General features: G+C 45.7%; 1 protein-coding gene across 1 annotated transcript in view; it reads left to right on the top strand.

The window, feature by feature from the left end:
- The window catches only part of RBBP8NL (RBBP8 N-terminal like), a 60,490-nt gene that overhangs the window by 38,637 nt on the left and 5,676 nt on the right, over window positions 1-16,177 (top strand). The window contains exons 6-12 of the mRNA XM_020808128.3: window positions 1,460-1,572; window positions 3,566-3,638; window positions 6,226-6,362; window positions 7,239-7,321; window positions 9,343-9,500; window positions 12,676-13,465; window positions 15,158-15,269. Coding sequence (XP_020663787.3) covers window positions 1,460-1,572; window positions 3,566-3,638; window positions 6,226-6,362; window positions 7,239-7,321; window positions 9,343-9,500; window positions 12,676-13,465; window positions 15,158-15,269 — 1,466 coding nt within the window. The remainder of the gene's footprint in view (window positions 1-1,459; window positions 1,573-3,565; window positions 3,639-6,225; window positions 6,363-7,238; window positions 7,322-9,342; window positions 9,501-12,675; window positions 13,466-15,157; window positions 15,270-16,177) is intronic.

Below are 16,177 nucleotides of genomic sequence, written 5' to 3' on the forward strand. Positions count from 1 at the left end.
GGCCTTGGGCAAGCTGCACAGTCCCAGGACACCCCCCTAGTGGAAGAGAATGGTAATGCACTCCTAAGTATCTTCTACCTTGAAAACCCTGAGAAGGGTCACCATGGGTCAGAATTGACTTGATGGCACATTATTATTATACCAGGAAGGAAGCAGGACCAGCATGGGATCAAACACTTGCCTCCAACTTCGCTCCTAATAGGTCAGGTTGCGGATAAAAATATTGCGGAGCAGAGGGCTGCCGTTCAGGAAATCCAGCCACCTGACTGCATGCTCCCTGCCTTGGGATGGAAAGGGCTTTGTCAGATTTGGCAGCTTCAACACAAACAGCCTTTCCATTCTGGAAGAACAAAGCGCTCATAGAGCCATGCGCTGTTTAATAAAAGGCGAATGGCTAAAATGCATATCGGTGCAAAATAGGCACAAGTTTGCTTTAATCCACAGGGAGAAACTGCGCTCATTAAGTAAAATGTATAAATAGATTCCTGTGTTAGGGAAAACGTGCTGAGAAAGTATGCACAAATGTAATCAATTATTATGTGCAGTCAGTGCCGACTTAGGGTGACCCTTTCCAGGGTTTTATAGGTACAGAAAACAAACAACTGGTTTGCCATTCTCTTCTTCAGGGGACACTCTAGCCTGTGCCCGAGGCCACATGTTGTTGTTGTTTAGTCGTTAAGTCATGCCCAACTCTTCATGACGGCATAGAACAGAGCACACCAGGCCCTCCTGTCTTCCACTGCCTCCCAGAGTTGGGTCAAATTCATGTTGGTCGCTTCGATGACACTGTCCAACCATCTTGTCCTCTGTCATCCCCTTCTCCTCTTGCCTTCACAAGGCCACATAGGCTGGTTTGGTCCTTGCAGCCTAAAACGAAACAAGGCTGAGAGGAAAATGCAGGTATCGGATTTGGAAAAAGCACCGTGAGATCAGAAGAGATATTTTCCTATGCCAAACGCCATCCCCAGTTTTCCATCAGCCAACAGTATTCTCTCCCCCATCTTTCCCCATCTTAGTTCTGTAAATGAATGAGGTTCTCCTGAGATTTGATTATACCTCCTTTCTGTCTGCAGGAGGCGCTCTTTTGTCTCATGATCAGAGTTTGGAAAAAAAATGCATTAGTAACATATTGGCATTAAAACTGTCCCTTTTATTTTCAGAGGAACAAATGTTTGGTAATCAAAACGCTACCTTCAAAATGTTATTCTTCAGAGGCACCGGCTGACATTTCTTCCTCTGACATTTCTTCAAAATGTTATTTTTTAAAAACGCAAGACGTGTTCTTCCTGTTAGCAGCCAAAGTAATGATCTGAGCGTAAGCGGGCTAAATCGAATGTGTCATTTCCAAGTTCTGCTTTGCTGCCTGAACATCAGGGACAGAAGGAAGAATTCTACAGAGGTTCTTCCAAACCGCCTCTCTGCTCAGAAAACATCATCCTCTAGCTTTACTACTTTCCAGGTTGCGAGCTGGTCTCTGCGACAGATGTCAGGTGACCCAAGAACTTGCCAAGAAGAAGCAACATGAGTTTGGGAAGGCCCATTTCCAGAGTCTTCAACTCATCTTCATCCTCAGTAAGCAAAGTGGGAAATGGGTCCCTTTGATTTCCTGATAGCGAGACGCAACAGTCATGGTTAAACAAACTTTGCAAGAAATTTGCAATATTATGGCATGGAGCAATCAGTTACAGTAGGATCCCCCCCAACAGATACAGAAGACTGTGGATAATAGCAAACCCTATATAATACATAGTGTGTTGGACCCAGGGCTCCCCCTGTACCTGTAACAACAACAACCAAGGGTGCCTGGCAACGAGGCTCTATTAGGCAGAGGGAGTCTCCTCAAAATGGTGGGACACTAGGTAAAATGATAGTGTGTTACCTATATAGCCTAGTGTCTTGTTCCCTCTAGTGGCCAATTCTGGTAATTACATCATGTCAACACACATTTCAGGGTTATTTCATTTCATATTTTTAATATTTTCAGACCGTGGATAAATGAAATTATAGATACAGTTCCTCCTTATACGGGGTCCTACTGAATTTGTTTTAGATTTCTTCTTGGCTCATTTTAGTGTGTTTGTGTTGTTCCCCGTATGTCGAAAGCTGGCTTGTGGAGTGAAAAAAAATAGCAAAGTAAGAAACACAAGAAAGATAAGGAAATAAAGCTCATTAGGACATAGATGCAACTGGCGAGGCCAGATTTTAGGGAGAGAAGGGACTTATGAAGCTTTTAATTCTGGTGCTGTTCCACCACAGCGAAATGCTGTCTGTTTATAAGATGACTCTTAGGGTTACCACGTCTCAGGGCACCAGATGAAGTCTCAGAGAACTGCTTTATTTCTCCAGCTGTAAAGGCAGGGAGATAAATCTCAGGATGAACTGTGCTGGAGGAAAAGAAAAGTTGTTTTCTTGATGGCCACGCACCTCCTTCAATTCCCAGAGGGCATCAGGGCTCACTGGCTTAAGTGTGAACATGTTTGTGTGCCTGTTGCATTTGCACAACACTGGTGCATCATAAAGCCAAGAATCGGGAGGAATTTCAGGAGGGGGAAGGAACTTGGACCTGTTGTGCCATTTGGAGCAAGGAAGGGAGTGTGCCATGGCCATGTAATCTGCACATCTTACCAGTAATTGCTCCCTCGTTTCTGGGTCATCACATCACCCACTTAGCTGGGGTTTGCTCACATCCTGACCCTAAATTTGCCAATTTCTGGAAACTAATGGGCCCACAAGCAGAGCCAGATCCCAACCAATGCTTCCTTGAACAGACTCTATAAAATCTCAAGGAACCACCCTTGTGATATCATACGAGCTTGCTCCCTAGATCTTAAGTTCGGGCCCTGAGATCTCAAGGAAAGGAAAGCTATTGACTCGGTTGGCCCAGGAGCTGTGTGTCCTACTTTACAGTCCTTTGTATGAATGGGGTTTCAGTCCAACTACAGTAAAGTGCTTGAGTCTTTCCTATAACCATTAGTACCAAAACAGCACATTAAGTGTGCATATAAGTTATCTGGTCACAGTCTTCCTCTTCTGTATCAGAAGCCAGATGTTGCCTAGTCCATGAGTATAGAAAGTGTGATCCTCCAGAAATTGATAGACTACAATTCCCATCAGTCTTAACCATCATTGCTAAAAGCAAGGAACATTGGAAGCTACAGCCCAACGGTGTCTGGAGACTCACTTTTTGCCAGATGTTAGTCTAGCACAGACCTGAGCAAAGTGCAGCCCTCCAGATGATGCTGAACTGCAAATCCCAACACTCCTCACTATTGGCTGTGTGGGCTAGGATTGCTGGGAGTTGCAGTTCAGCAACATCTGGAGGGCCACATTTTGCCCAGGTCTGGTCTAGCAGAAGGGAACCGAGATGCCTATAGGGATAGGTTCACACATCTGTTGGGTGAAGGCATGGCCAGTTATGGAATAAAGGCTCGTAAGTAAATGAGTAAAAGTCCCTAAGTAGATCTTTCCTCAAGTGACTCTGATGGCCTGCAGTTGGGGCTCTGAAGACGTCAGTAAGTCCATGGGGCATCTCCTAACCCAGCATTTGCTTTCCTCCCTCTTACAGCCAATGAAACGAATAAACTGAGAGAGGAAAACAGGAACTTGAAGGAAGAACTGAAGAGGCTTTGCGGCACAGAGTAAGCTTTCCTAACTTGTGCTGAATACCTGGCATTTTGAATTCCTCAAGGTCCAATCCAGTTATGGCAGGTTGGCCATGACAGAGTCCTTTCTTTCTTGAGGGATTTGATACTTGTCATGGAAGCTGGGGGTGAGTCTTCCTCCTAAAGCTTCATTGTGTGACATGACACCTTGAGCTGTTCCAGTCCTAAATTTGGGGAGTTCAAAGTGTGATCCATTGAAAAAAGTTCAAGAGCTGTTCACTTGTTTCACGCTTCTTGTCAAGAGAAAGGAGCTTTCCTGTTTCTTTAGGAAAGAGGTTGAGTTCTCAATGAGCTGAGGATATCTGTATCTCACCATGTGGGGTCTCATCTAATTGAATACCCTTCCACCTATAGTGGAATGTAGGTAACCTGCCCAGACCTCAAAAACTTTGCCAGAAAAACCTACCCCTTTTGTGTTGGGTGTGGGTGTGTTTCAACCTCCCCCAATCACCAACACACACACACACCAGCGCAAAACAGAAAGCTCCAGACAAGAAGTAGACATCTGGGCATTTCACTTTCTCCATTTTGCTCTGGTTTTATACAATTTTGCCCATTCGTGGGCCAGCTGCAAACCCTGGAGAGCTTTGGTGGTGAATTTTTGTCCCCCCCCCCAGGCCCACCAAAGTTGCCCCCAACCCTTACTCCAAAGTAAGCCCTTCAAGAAGAAAGATAGCAGGTCTGGTGGGAAATGAACTCCTTCCTACCATTAAGTTTTCTGCTTGATGATTTGCTTAATGTCATTTGCCACCTTTATATCTCATTTTACATTGGGTAATATATCCAATAGTTCAAAATACTGTAGTGTTTCCAAGCAGATTCTGGTGTGCCTTCCTAAAGCTGAACAAATGCTTCTTTATTTTGTATTGGTCACTTGTTATGCTTGCTGGTGTGTGAAAACCCCAGCATCACATTTCTGTACTTTAAGCAGTGATATGAGATATTTCTTGTTGTACTCTGTGACACATAGCTCAACATGCAGCACCAAGCGCTTACGGCAGCTTCTCAACTTGTCACGGTTCAGCCTTAAGATTTACGCCAATTGCTTTAAGCTGGTGTAAAACCGTAATAGGATTCTAGCCAATTTTGTATTGAAATGTATCCAGGACTCTTCAGGATGGAAATATCTTTTGGCCTGCTTCTCAGTCTGTTGTGTGCCTTAAAACATTACCTAAGCTGCATCTCCCACAGCAATTAACCTGTTGAGGGGAAGTAGCCACATAAGATTTTAGTCGTGTTGCAGTGAAATTAACTGAACAACAGTGAACAGCACTGAAGTGCATTTTAATGGAGAACCTGCACTGTAGAAAGTAAATTTAACTGATTTAACTACCACCAGGTGGCAGCCTTGCTCTGCTTAAATCTGGCATAATAAATACGATAGCAAGTCTTGAGATAAGAAGGGCTATCCCCTAGCCTTGGCTTGCTGCATGATTGCAAATGTTTCTCTACCCGTCTCTCTCTCTCTCTCTCTCTCTCTCTCTCTCTCTCTCTCTCTCTCTCTCTCTATCTATCTATCTATCTATCTATCTATCTATCTATCGCAAAATAGTAAACCGTTCAAAATCCCGTCGAGAAAAAGAGTGTAGTTACAAATTTTTTCATTGCTGCAATTGATCCCTTTGGACCAAACGAGAGAACCACTTTTGATTTCCTACTGCAAGGTGTGCTATTGTGCAGTTCGGCCTACGAAAGGGGCATTGTGCCCAGCAGTTTAGTGGTAAATTTGGAGGTCATCATGAGAGTCCCCACTGCCAGACATAACACATAAGAAGAGTCCCAAAAAGGCCAGTAGCTGGACTAGTCCATACGAGCAAAGCAGGACTTTTGACTAATGAATCTCTCTTAATTGTCCGTTCAAGACCAGAGCACTCTCAAATATTTTGTATTACAATCCGGACAGATTGCAAAAATATACCGTTCAGGAGAAGATCCATGTCTTTTATCGCTATTGTGATCATTGCAGCACAGCTGAGAATAAACAGATGAATCTGAGATAGGGGGACAATTTCGTAGTCCCTAATTGCTACCTAAATAGTCTTAGGGCTTTCCTGCTGTCAGACCTGCCTGCCCTGCAGCTCCTGTCATGCCTAGTCAATGGGAGAGTTGGACTGTGCAGGACCAGTTTCTCCAAAATATCACTGGCATTCTGAAGTTACAGAGTCAGTGTTTCTGTACAGCCAGCAAAGTTGTCCCTCTCTGCTCCTTGGCAGGGCATGAGAAACTTTTTTTTCATCTCCAAACACGATGGGCAAGAAATGAAAAGCCCTAACAGCTTTGAAGATTCCACCACCCATCCCTCTGAGCCTTTCATGAGGCTTTTCACTGTTCTGAGGCACCCAGGTAGATCAGCTTTAAACACTCCTGTGCTGTGGTCACAAACTGCTTCTCAAGCAAGGAGAGGACAAGATGGATAAAGAATCAAGCAACATACATGTAAAGAGTAACCAAATTTCTTGCCTCTGCTCCTGATACCCAGGGTTCACTCCGACAGATGTCCTTCTCTGTCCATCCCTTTCTACTGTCTTTCACCCATCCATTGGTGTCTTTTGTGTTTCCACAGGGAGAAGCCAAGATCTTTCAAGGGACCATCAAGAGAAGGAAGTGCTACCCCAGACTCACCACTACCCTTGGTCTCCGTGCGGAGTAGGAAATCAAGCCCTAAGAAGACTGCAGGCAATGAGGCAGAAGATGAGAGTGGTGAACTCGTTGGCCATCCGCTGGCAGGAGGCACGTTCTCCCAAGGATTTGGGTCTATAGTCCTTCCTGACCATTGAGACCTGCACAAGAAAGCTGTCCTTTATCTGGAGTTGTTTGATTCGCCTTCCACTTTCATGCTGAGATGAACTGTTTTCTGCTAGGTTGACCTTGAACCTCATAATGCAAAGCTCTGAAAAGTGGCTCCTGGGAACTTTACAAGTCCCAGAATCCCCTAACCAGCACCTCCGAGAAATGTTGGATAGCTCAGTGGTTTTAGCATCTGGCTGCAGAGCCAGAGGTTCGAATCCCCAGTGGGCCTCCTTGACAGGGGCCGGACTTGATGGTCCATAGGGTCCCTTCCAGCTCTGCAGTTCTAAGATGATTATGATGATTCCCATTCTCTCCTACCTTCTCTGTAGCAGTTTATAGATTTGTTTCTCTTTTTTTTAAAAAAAATAAATTGTGTGTGCAATAGCCATATCAGCCTGTTGCAATGAAACTAACAAAAGTCTTATAGCAATATAAAGACTACTGTGTTTCTTGAGCATGCATTTTCAGGGAGGTTAGCGCACTTCATCAGATGCACCTTATGTGCAATAAAATTGCCAAACTCTACCGCCAACCTGTGTTCCCCTGCTTAAGAGAGAACCACCACTAGTATTAAGGAGCGGTGCTCAGGGTCTCTGTGTTGGATTTTGGCCCATGCATGGTTCTTGCTAGCTCACAAGGAAAATGACCATCCCTCTTAAAAAAGCTCAGGATTATTCTTGGTATTCCAGCTCCTTTGTCCTGAAAGAGGCTTTGATAACCCATGAAGTCAGAATGATGTCTATGGTTAATATGTGACAGCAGTGTTTCTCTCTCTCTTTTTTCTAGCTCAGTCTCCAGAACAGAGAATTACTTCTCCTTGTGCCAGGATCTCTCCTAACGTTCTCCAGGGAGAGCATGCTCTGGAGTTGGTAAGCATTTCAACCCATCCTTACTCATTTTTCCTCCTTTTGATCCTTGACTTTATGCTGAGAATTCTGAACAAGAGATAAATTTTCAGTATCAGCTGAAAACGTGCAAGAATAAGATCCCAGCATTTAGATTATTTATACTCAAGTTTCCCCGTTCATCACGGAAGCTCTATCTAAGTCAAGAAGCTTTTCTCTCCAAATGTTCTGGATTTCCAAATGTTCTGGATTTCCACTCCCATAATTTCTTACCTTTCTCTATGCTAACTAGGGGTGACAAGTTGAAATTTGAGTATTCAGTTCTTAAAAGAAAAAAAAACCTTCAGTTTTATAATTGTAGGCTATTGTGCGTCTGTCTGTACCCACAATTTGAAACACCAGGAAATGGTCCAATATTGCTGCACAATATTGTGCCTGAGTTGTCAGCCAGGAAAAAAAGGATGCTAAGCAAAGGGCTGCATGAATGTACCCAACACCAATGGCAGCATTCAAGATGGTCTACAGGATCCCCTCTTGGGCTGACTACAACTCACAAAGTAACACCATGCAAGGGAAAGTCTCAGAAGCTGACACCTTTTTTCATCAGTTAATCACTTCTCACCCAAACACAAAGCAATGGTCAGTGGGCTGTTGTTTTTCAAGAAATGGGAATGGGATTCTGGAGAAGTAATTAAAAAATAAACTTTTCATAGCTCTGCCTAAACTTTCTGGTAGCTCTGCCAAAATGCCCCATACCTTTCTTCTGCTCCTCGCCTAATAACCCTCCATCTGCCAGTCTCTGAGGTGCCAAAGACTGAAAGAGAGTTTATCACCCTGACCCTACACTCATCAACTCACTTCCAGCTGTGCACTGTGCTCATTCAATCCTGTGTGTTTTAAGATGGAAGTCCACTCAAAGTGGAGTCCAGCAAATTTGGGGGAAGTGAGTCTTCAAAACAGATTCTCTTTAAGAATTCAATTCCCTTCATTGTTGTCCTGAAAATTTAATTGGGGGGGGGGATGGATTAGAAACCACTGAAGTGCCTGGAAATCTGAATCTTCACTTATACTCAACATCCATATTTGCAAGCCACTAGATGTTTTACACTATAGCAAATTTCTGGAGGCTTTTCTTGTCTTAGCTGTGCGTGAACATGTACAGTGGGGTCTTGACTTAAGAACGGCTCGAGTTAAGAACATTTTGACTTAAGAACCACTCTCATAGGAAAATATTGACTTGACTTAAGTACTTAGATTTGAGTTAAGAACTGAAAAAAAACCACGTGGGAGGCAGGGAAAGTGCAAAATGTGAACTTTCAGTTAACTGTTGGCCAGTGAAAAGTGTGCCTGTCTGCTTCCTCACTCCTCCCAGCGTTTAGAGAGTGGATTGGGAGACAGTCTTCAGACTGCCTGGTCCTGGACTGCCTGGACTGTATTTTCCCTGCCTTCCCTGAACCTTTCTTGACCTAAGAAAAAAAGAAACAAAATATCCCCCTCTAGTGGTCGAAGGCGGAATAGCAGCTTCCCATTAATTTCTATGGACGGAAAAGAGCAGATACGGATCAAATGGTTCTCAATGCATTCCTATGGGAAATGCAGATTTGACCTGAGAACTTTTTGACTTGAGAACCGCCTTCCAATACGGATTAAGTTCTCAAGTCAAGACCCCACTGTATCTTACAACCATCATCTTTGTTTAGATGTACTTTGCTAGATTGGATCAATGTCTTTTATATCAAGATCTTAGCTACCTCAAGACTCAATATCTTCCTTGTGCAGCTGCAACTAAAAACAAAAATTAGGAACTCTAAATAAAACGGTAGATCTCTTGGTTCACCACTCCGGTTGGATGGTGAATCTAGAAGCAGGAATAGTGAAAAACTTTGGCTTGAAGTGGGAATTCTGTCCAGGTCTCTATCTCTCAAAAATGTGGAGCAGGATTTTCCCACTTCCCCCAGGTTGCTCTTTTTCTCTATCCACCTAAAAATTGCAGGCAGGAAATCATGAAATCAAGCCTCGTTTCCCCTCTTATGGTCTGTTATTAGAGTTCTCAGAGGATAGCAAACCAACTGCATGGGACAATTGCATTGCTGAGGTCACGATCCAGCTCACAGGAAAGTGATGGGACAGGAAAGGCCACACCGCCCCTTGCAAGCCAAACGCCACCATCTCCACAGACGGATCAGAGCACCAGCTTTGAAGAGTAAGTAAGAGCTCCAGAAAAGAGTCCAATCCAAGCCGAGTCACCAGTGCGACTTAAGACCGACTTGACAGAGAGTCCCGTCACTCAAATCCCCACCCATGCTGGGTTTTGTAATCTTCCATTTACAAGGGTAGAAAAACATTGAGTTCCTTGTCTTACGGTGGGGGGAGGGAGACATGAAGCCCCTGTTCTTCACCCAATTGCTTAGGAAACAGTATGCAGAGCTTGAATGTTACTTCCCCAAAGTAATCGGTTACTTTTTAGTCATATACCCAGAGTCCCAAAAAGTATTTAGCTCCCGTTGTGCTTATAATTTTTGGAAAGCGACAATTTGCCTCCCTGTTTCTCAAAAATAACTAAAATGGTTATTAATGTAGTTTTACTTTGAAAACCAGTGCTGACCACCTCAGCCGTGGTGTGAGTGGGCCAGAGTCTTCACTGTGCCACAGCCAAAACAGACAGCAACTGCTATGTGCATCCAGGGTCAATGTCAGAAGGATGAAGATGGAGGGGCCCTTTCAGCTTGTACCAAAGGGAGGGAGAAAGAGGGAGAGAGAAAGAGGAAGGAGAGGGCGAGAGGGGAGGGAGAGGGAGGGAGGGAGGGAGAAAGAGGGAGAGAGAAAGAGGAAGGAGAGAGTGGGGAGGGAGAGAGGGAGGGAGGGAGAAGGAGAGGGAGAGGGAGGAAGGGAGGGAGAAGGAGAGGGAGAGAGGGAGGGAGAGGGAGGGAGGGAGAAGGAGAGGGAGAGGGAGGAAGGGAGGGAGAAGGAGAGGTAGGGAGGGAGAGAGAAAGAGGGAGGGAGAAAGAGAAAGGAGAGGGAGAGAGGGGAGGGAGAGAAAGAGAGAGGGAGGGAGAAAAAGGTAGGAAGAGAGAGGGAGGGAGGGAGGGAGAAAGAGGTAGGAAGGGACAAGAAGGGAGGGTGAAGGAGAGGGAAAGAGGGAGAGAGGGAGGGAGGGTGAAGGAGAGGGAGAGGGAGGGAGGGAGGGAGAAGGAGAGGTAGAGAGGGGGACGGAGGGAGAAAGATGTAGGAAGAGAGAAGGAGGGAGGGAGGACAAAGGAGAGGGAGAGAGGGAGGGAGAGAAGGAGAAGGAGAGGGAGAGGGAGGGAGGGAGAGAGAGGGAGGGAGGGTGAAGGAGAGGGAGAGAGAGGGAGGAAAAAAGAGGTAGGAAGAGAGAAGGAGGGAGGGAGGAAGGGAGGGTGAAGGAGAGGGTGAAGGAGAGGGAGGGAGGGAGGGAGGGAGAAAGAGGTAGGAAGAGAGAAGGAGGGAGGGAGGAAGGGAGGGTGAAGGAGAGGGTGAAGGAGAGGGAGGGAGGGAGGGAGGGAGGGAGAAAGAGGTAGGAAGAGAGAAGGAGGGAAGGAGGGAGGGCAAAGGAGAGGGAGAGAGGGAGGGAGAGAGGGAGGGAGAAGGAGAGGGAGAAAGGGAGGGAGAGAGGGAGGGATAGGGGAAGGGAGAGAGAGGGAGATAGGGACTGGTCATTGGGTGGATCTGGAATTCAGTTCTGCATCACAGCCACCTTTATAAAGTGTCTGTGGCGGTCATGTACATTGCTTGTTCCTCTTTGACTGGCAAATTCAAGCTTCATGCAGGAATTGGTAAGTTTAATTGTTTGCTAGCAGGGTTTATCTACAACTCTCCCAGTCTTCTAATATAGGCCTTCAGGAAGATTTTTTTTTTCTAGAGAAGAAGGAGAGGTCTAGAGGATGGGACAACACGTAGTGGGTTTGCCGTGACAGAATAAACAAAAGAGTACTGGATCAGAATCGTGTTGTGGCAAAAAACTGAGATATTGATACTGCCATCACTGCATTCTGTCTCGGTCGACCAAAATGTATCAGTACAGTAGGACCACTGTATCTGCAGGATCAGTACCTGTGATTTCACTTATCTACTGCCTGAAAATATTACATATTTTTAAAAAACCAGAAATACATGTGTCCAAGTTGTAGTACCAGAACTGGCCTCTAGAGGGAACCAGAGACTGTGCTAAATACCAGAGGTCCCCAACCACAGAAATAAATCTCCAGCCCCCCCTTGTACAGATGCATGCATGCCCCTCCTTCGCACGCATGACCCCTCCCATGTGTGCATGGCCCCTCCCATGGCCCCTCCCATGCACACATAGACACACCCCACCCAAACACTAAACCGGTCCGTGGAGGCAAAAAGTTTGGGGACAACTGCTATATACAGTATGACCCCTGTATCTATGGGATCAGTATCCATGGTTTCACTTATCCATGAGCTGAAAATATTTAAAAATATTTTTTAAAGATCCAGAAAAAAATATTTGTAGGTTTAAGACCAAAACAGGCCACTAGAGGGTGCCAGAGAACATGCTACTCGTTAGAATACAGTGGTGCCTCGCTTAACGACGATAATCCGTTCCAGGAAAATAGCCGTTAAGCGAAAACATTGTAAAACAAAATTAAAAACTCCATTGAAATGCATCGAAACCCGTTCAATGCATTCCAATGGGGTAAAAACTCACCGTCCAGCAAAGATCCTCCATACGGTGGCCATTTTTGCTGCCTGTATAGTGAGGAATCCGTCCCTAATCGCAGCGGGGAGCCATTTTAAGCACCCGTTGGCCGTTTTGAAAACCTGACAATCAGCTGTTTTGATTGTCGTAATGCGAAGAATCAGTTCCCGAAGCAAAGAACTGATCTTCGCAAAGCGAAAAAACCCATTTAGACCATCGTTTTGCGATCGCAATTTCGATCGCAAAACGATCATCGTACAGCTATTTCATCGTAATGTGGGGCAATCGTTAAGCGAGGTACCACTGTACCTGTTACTGAAGAATACATAGAATGGTCTCTGGCACCCTCTACTAGCCTGTTCTGGTAATACATGTGAACATATTATATCTTGATTTTTTCCTTTGTGTGTGTGTGTGTGCGCGCGTGCATGCGGACGCGCACACATGCATGTGTGTAACTGTGGACAGTAGAGAACACTATGTGGCTTGGAATAAATTCCAGGCAGATATGGGGGTTTCTATATCCACGCTTTCTGGCATCTGTAGGGGAGGGGGGTTCATGAATAACCCCATCCTACTGTATAGGTGGAAAAAAGGCAGCCAAAATGAAGCACTTCCTGTGCCAATTGAAACTGTGGCTTTTAACAGGTGTTGAAATAGTGATGATAAGAATATCTGGATGTTCCCCCCCCCCCAGTTATTTCAGAGCCAGCAAATCAGACCGCCATGAAATTGCTTCATCTTACGAGAGGCTGAAGCTCGCCACCAGGAAGGAGCAACTCTCCCTCCTCAACCAACACTTTGCCCTGCATCATCTTGGAGTCCGGAACAACCCCAACAGCAAAGAAAATAGTTTCCTACCTCACTTATTGGTGCCAAGAGAAGTGGGAGGCCGAAGAAGGTCACAAGACGAGTGGGAGGACCCCACTGCCCTCTTGAACTTGCCTGGTGCAGTGATGTACATGAAGGACCACCACCTGGAGAACAGGTTCCATCTTCTTAAGCACCAAGAGAAGCTCCACTCTTTATTGACAGAAAAGCAGCTACAAGAATGTAAAGCCAGAACGCAGGAGAGCTCGGATCAGACCCCACAGCGATCATCTCCCCCACCGCCGAGGATTGGCAAGGAGTGCAAAAAGGAGAGAGTCTTTTTGGAAGAGTCTCCCCATGAGATGCTGGGCAAATTGCTCTCGTTCCACAAGGAGGACCTGGAACAAGCAGAAGAGGCAGAGGCTGTGAGGGACTATTTCACTGATGCACCGCTGGACTTATCAGATTCTGGGAGAGGAAGAGGAAGCATGAAGGCCGGCAACTGTCCACCGACTTTCAGGGACTACGACGTTGGGAGTCCATGCAAAGGCCAGAAGGAAGAGTCTTTCCTACAAAAAACTTGCCTACCCAGCTGGCCCCAGAAGAAGAAGCATCTTCATGGGAGCAATGAATCAGAGCAGCAACTCAGCCCCAAGGAGACCATTGTGGTCTCTCCGGTAAGAATACAAATCACTCAGAAGTTTTCTGGTGTTTCTGTTCCATCCCGTTCCTCTGTGTGTACAGAGATCCCTCATCTGTGGTCTTTATGCCATTTGAACGATGCTCTTCAATGCCCTTGCCCTACTATAACAGAACCTCTGAGGTGGGCCACAACCCGCTGAACATTTCCCAAATTATGGAGCTGCACACTCTGATTCGCCACTAAGGGTGCAGTTGACAGAAGGGTAGGCAGGCTTCTTTGCGCTGGGGCAGGTGGTAACACCTCTTTGCCTGAGTGAGAAATGACATGTGTGACTCCCCACTTCCTCTCTCCAGCCCTTAATATGCCCCTCAACGACTCTCCAGAGAGTTGCAGGGAGCTACGCAAGAAATCTGCATCAGGTCTGCAGTGGCGAATTGCCCAAAACGGAGTGGAAGGGTCCTGCACGTCTTGAAACAGCCCAGTACACCATCAGAGCCGATCACAATCCCCAAAGATATGTTCAGAGATTTGGCTTCCTTGTCTAGATTTTCAGTATCTTGCCAGGTAGCACTGTCTGACTGCACTAGCCTTGAACCCTTGATTGTGTTGGGACAAACGTCCTTGATCAGGCACCCTTCAGATGTTCTTGACTTGCAAAACAAGGCAAATGTCAGTACTTTCCAGGAAAGTTGCAGACCAACACATTTGAAGGACATGAGGTTAGAAGCTTGTACATGGCCATCAATCACACCCTGCGGGTTGCTGGTTCTCAATCAGCAGATACAATATGGTCATTAAGTAGCACTCGAAACCCACTGCATTTAGTCTGATTTCAGAAGCTAGGCAGGTTCTGGTCTGCTCAGTGCTTTGAAGGGAACCCCAGGGATTTCCAGTTAGTTTTAGGAAGCAAACCAGCCTCAGATCTTGGACAGCTGCTGCCAGTTGGAGTTGGAAATACTGAGTTAGATGGTCCAGTGACCTGGGTCAGCATAAGGCAGCTTCCTATGCTTTCCTCTTATACTAGTACTTGTATATTTGTTTATTTTCCCATTGCCTTCTTTTCTGCTAAATTGTGAAGGCAATCTACAGTATGCCTGTAGACCAGTTGGACCTGAATCCAGGTACCTTGAATACTGACCCATTACTGTTTATTCTGGCCGTATCTCTCCCCGTGATCCAAAGATGGAACTTTTCAGCTCAGTTTCCTGAGGTCATTTGAAAAGGAAAATGAACTCGGGACTTAATGCATGACAGAGCTCTTAGCTGTGGCCTTGCTCTCTCACCTATATAATTGGACTGGAGTGATAAGGGAGACCACCCTTTTTTCTCATGAACCCACATTTACAATCTCAAAAACTCATTTTGAGACATTAGTAAGAAAAATTGTAAAAAGGTTTCATTACTTACAGTTCAACTGATCAAACTGCAAACTGACAAACATGACTGCTTTCAACAACAAACTTCAACAGACTCATTGCTTCCAATAGACTCAAGAGGGGGGGAAAGGCACAGAGCAGAGATGTGGCATTCTCTTAATTCAGAGGCAGAGAAGTAAATAAGTCTGCTGGCAAGACTGACAGTCATCCCAGCCAAAAGGTTCCTGCCAGCCAAAACTGCTAAAGGCAGCATGTGAGATTGCAAAAACTCCAACACATGGGAGGTCTTTAGACTGGGTGGCAATCTGCCCCATTTTCTGGCCACCAAATCAGTTTTGTGATTTCTGCAGGTCTCTTTACGACCAGAGCTTCCTGCTTCCCATCCCATCTCATGCAATGCCACAACTGGCTCAGAGACAAAGGCGCCTCTCGGAGCAGAGCAGAAACGAAGTGACCAAGCAGGTAAAAAGGAATCCTCGTGACTTGCACTTTCCGAAGGAGGTTGGGAGAGAGAGGTCAACCTTTCGATGGTTGTGTTGCAAGGCTGCTGGCAAATAAAAATTAGAGAAATGGGATTGAGCACTGCAGGGCGCTTAAGCATTCTGGTGTCCCCAAGGGTGGTGTGATGGCTAAAGTGTTGAACTGGGATGTGGGAGAACTGAGTTCGAGTCTCGACAGAATCATGGAACTTACAAGATATCTTAGGCTGGTTTCTCATCTCAAACCTACTATGCAGGGTTGTTGTTGTGAGGATAAAGGGAAGAGGAAGAGAACCAGATGCCCCCTCCCTTGCCCTCACTGGCGGATGATGAAGTGTCTGGATAGCTCAGTGGCTTAGGCTTCTGGCTGTGGACCCAGAGGCTGGGAGTTCAAACCCCCACTGTGCCTCCTTGGCAAGGGCTGGAATTGACAATCCATTGGGTCCCTTCCTTCCAAGATGATGATGATGATTATCTTCTGCCTAATTGCATAACTGAGGTTTTAATTAAGGATGCCAGGGATTTAACTCAGGATTTCTGAATGCAAACTCCATGCTTTGTCACTGATTTAGGGAACCCGCCATGGAGAACAGCATAATGTGAGTCCTTCAACCAGAAAAGTCACAAACGTCCCATTTCTAAATCCCTTTTTGTCATATAAGGACTAGAAGCTTCATCTCCCCACCCACTTTGAATGTGTTAGCAAAACGGCTAAAGTTCCTTCATTTGAATTGGAAGATGGAAGAGGTTTTCATCATCTGCAAAAGCCATTTCCAGAGACCTGTTCTACTGGTTCAGCTGGGAAACAGAGCTGGCTTAACTGAGCTGGTAGTTATATGTGCTGGAACATTTTGGAAACACCTGGTCGGGACCAGAAAATCAGGATTTTGC

Source organism: Pogona vitticeps, chromosome 4 (genome assembly GCF_051106095.1).
Source record: "Pogona vitticeps strain Pit_001003342236 chromosome 4, PviZW2.1, whole genome shotgun sequence".
Lineage (NCBI taxonomy): Eukaryota > Metazoa > Chordata > Lepidosauria > Squamata > Agamidae > Pogona > Pogona vitticeps.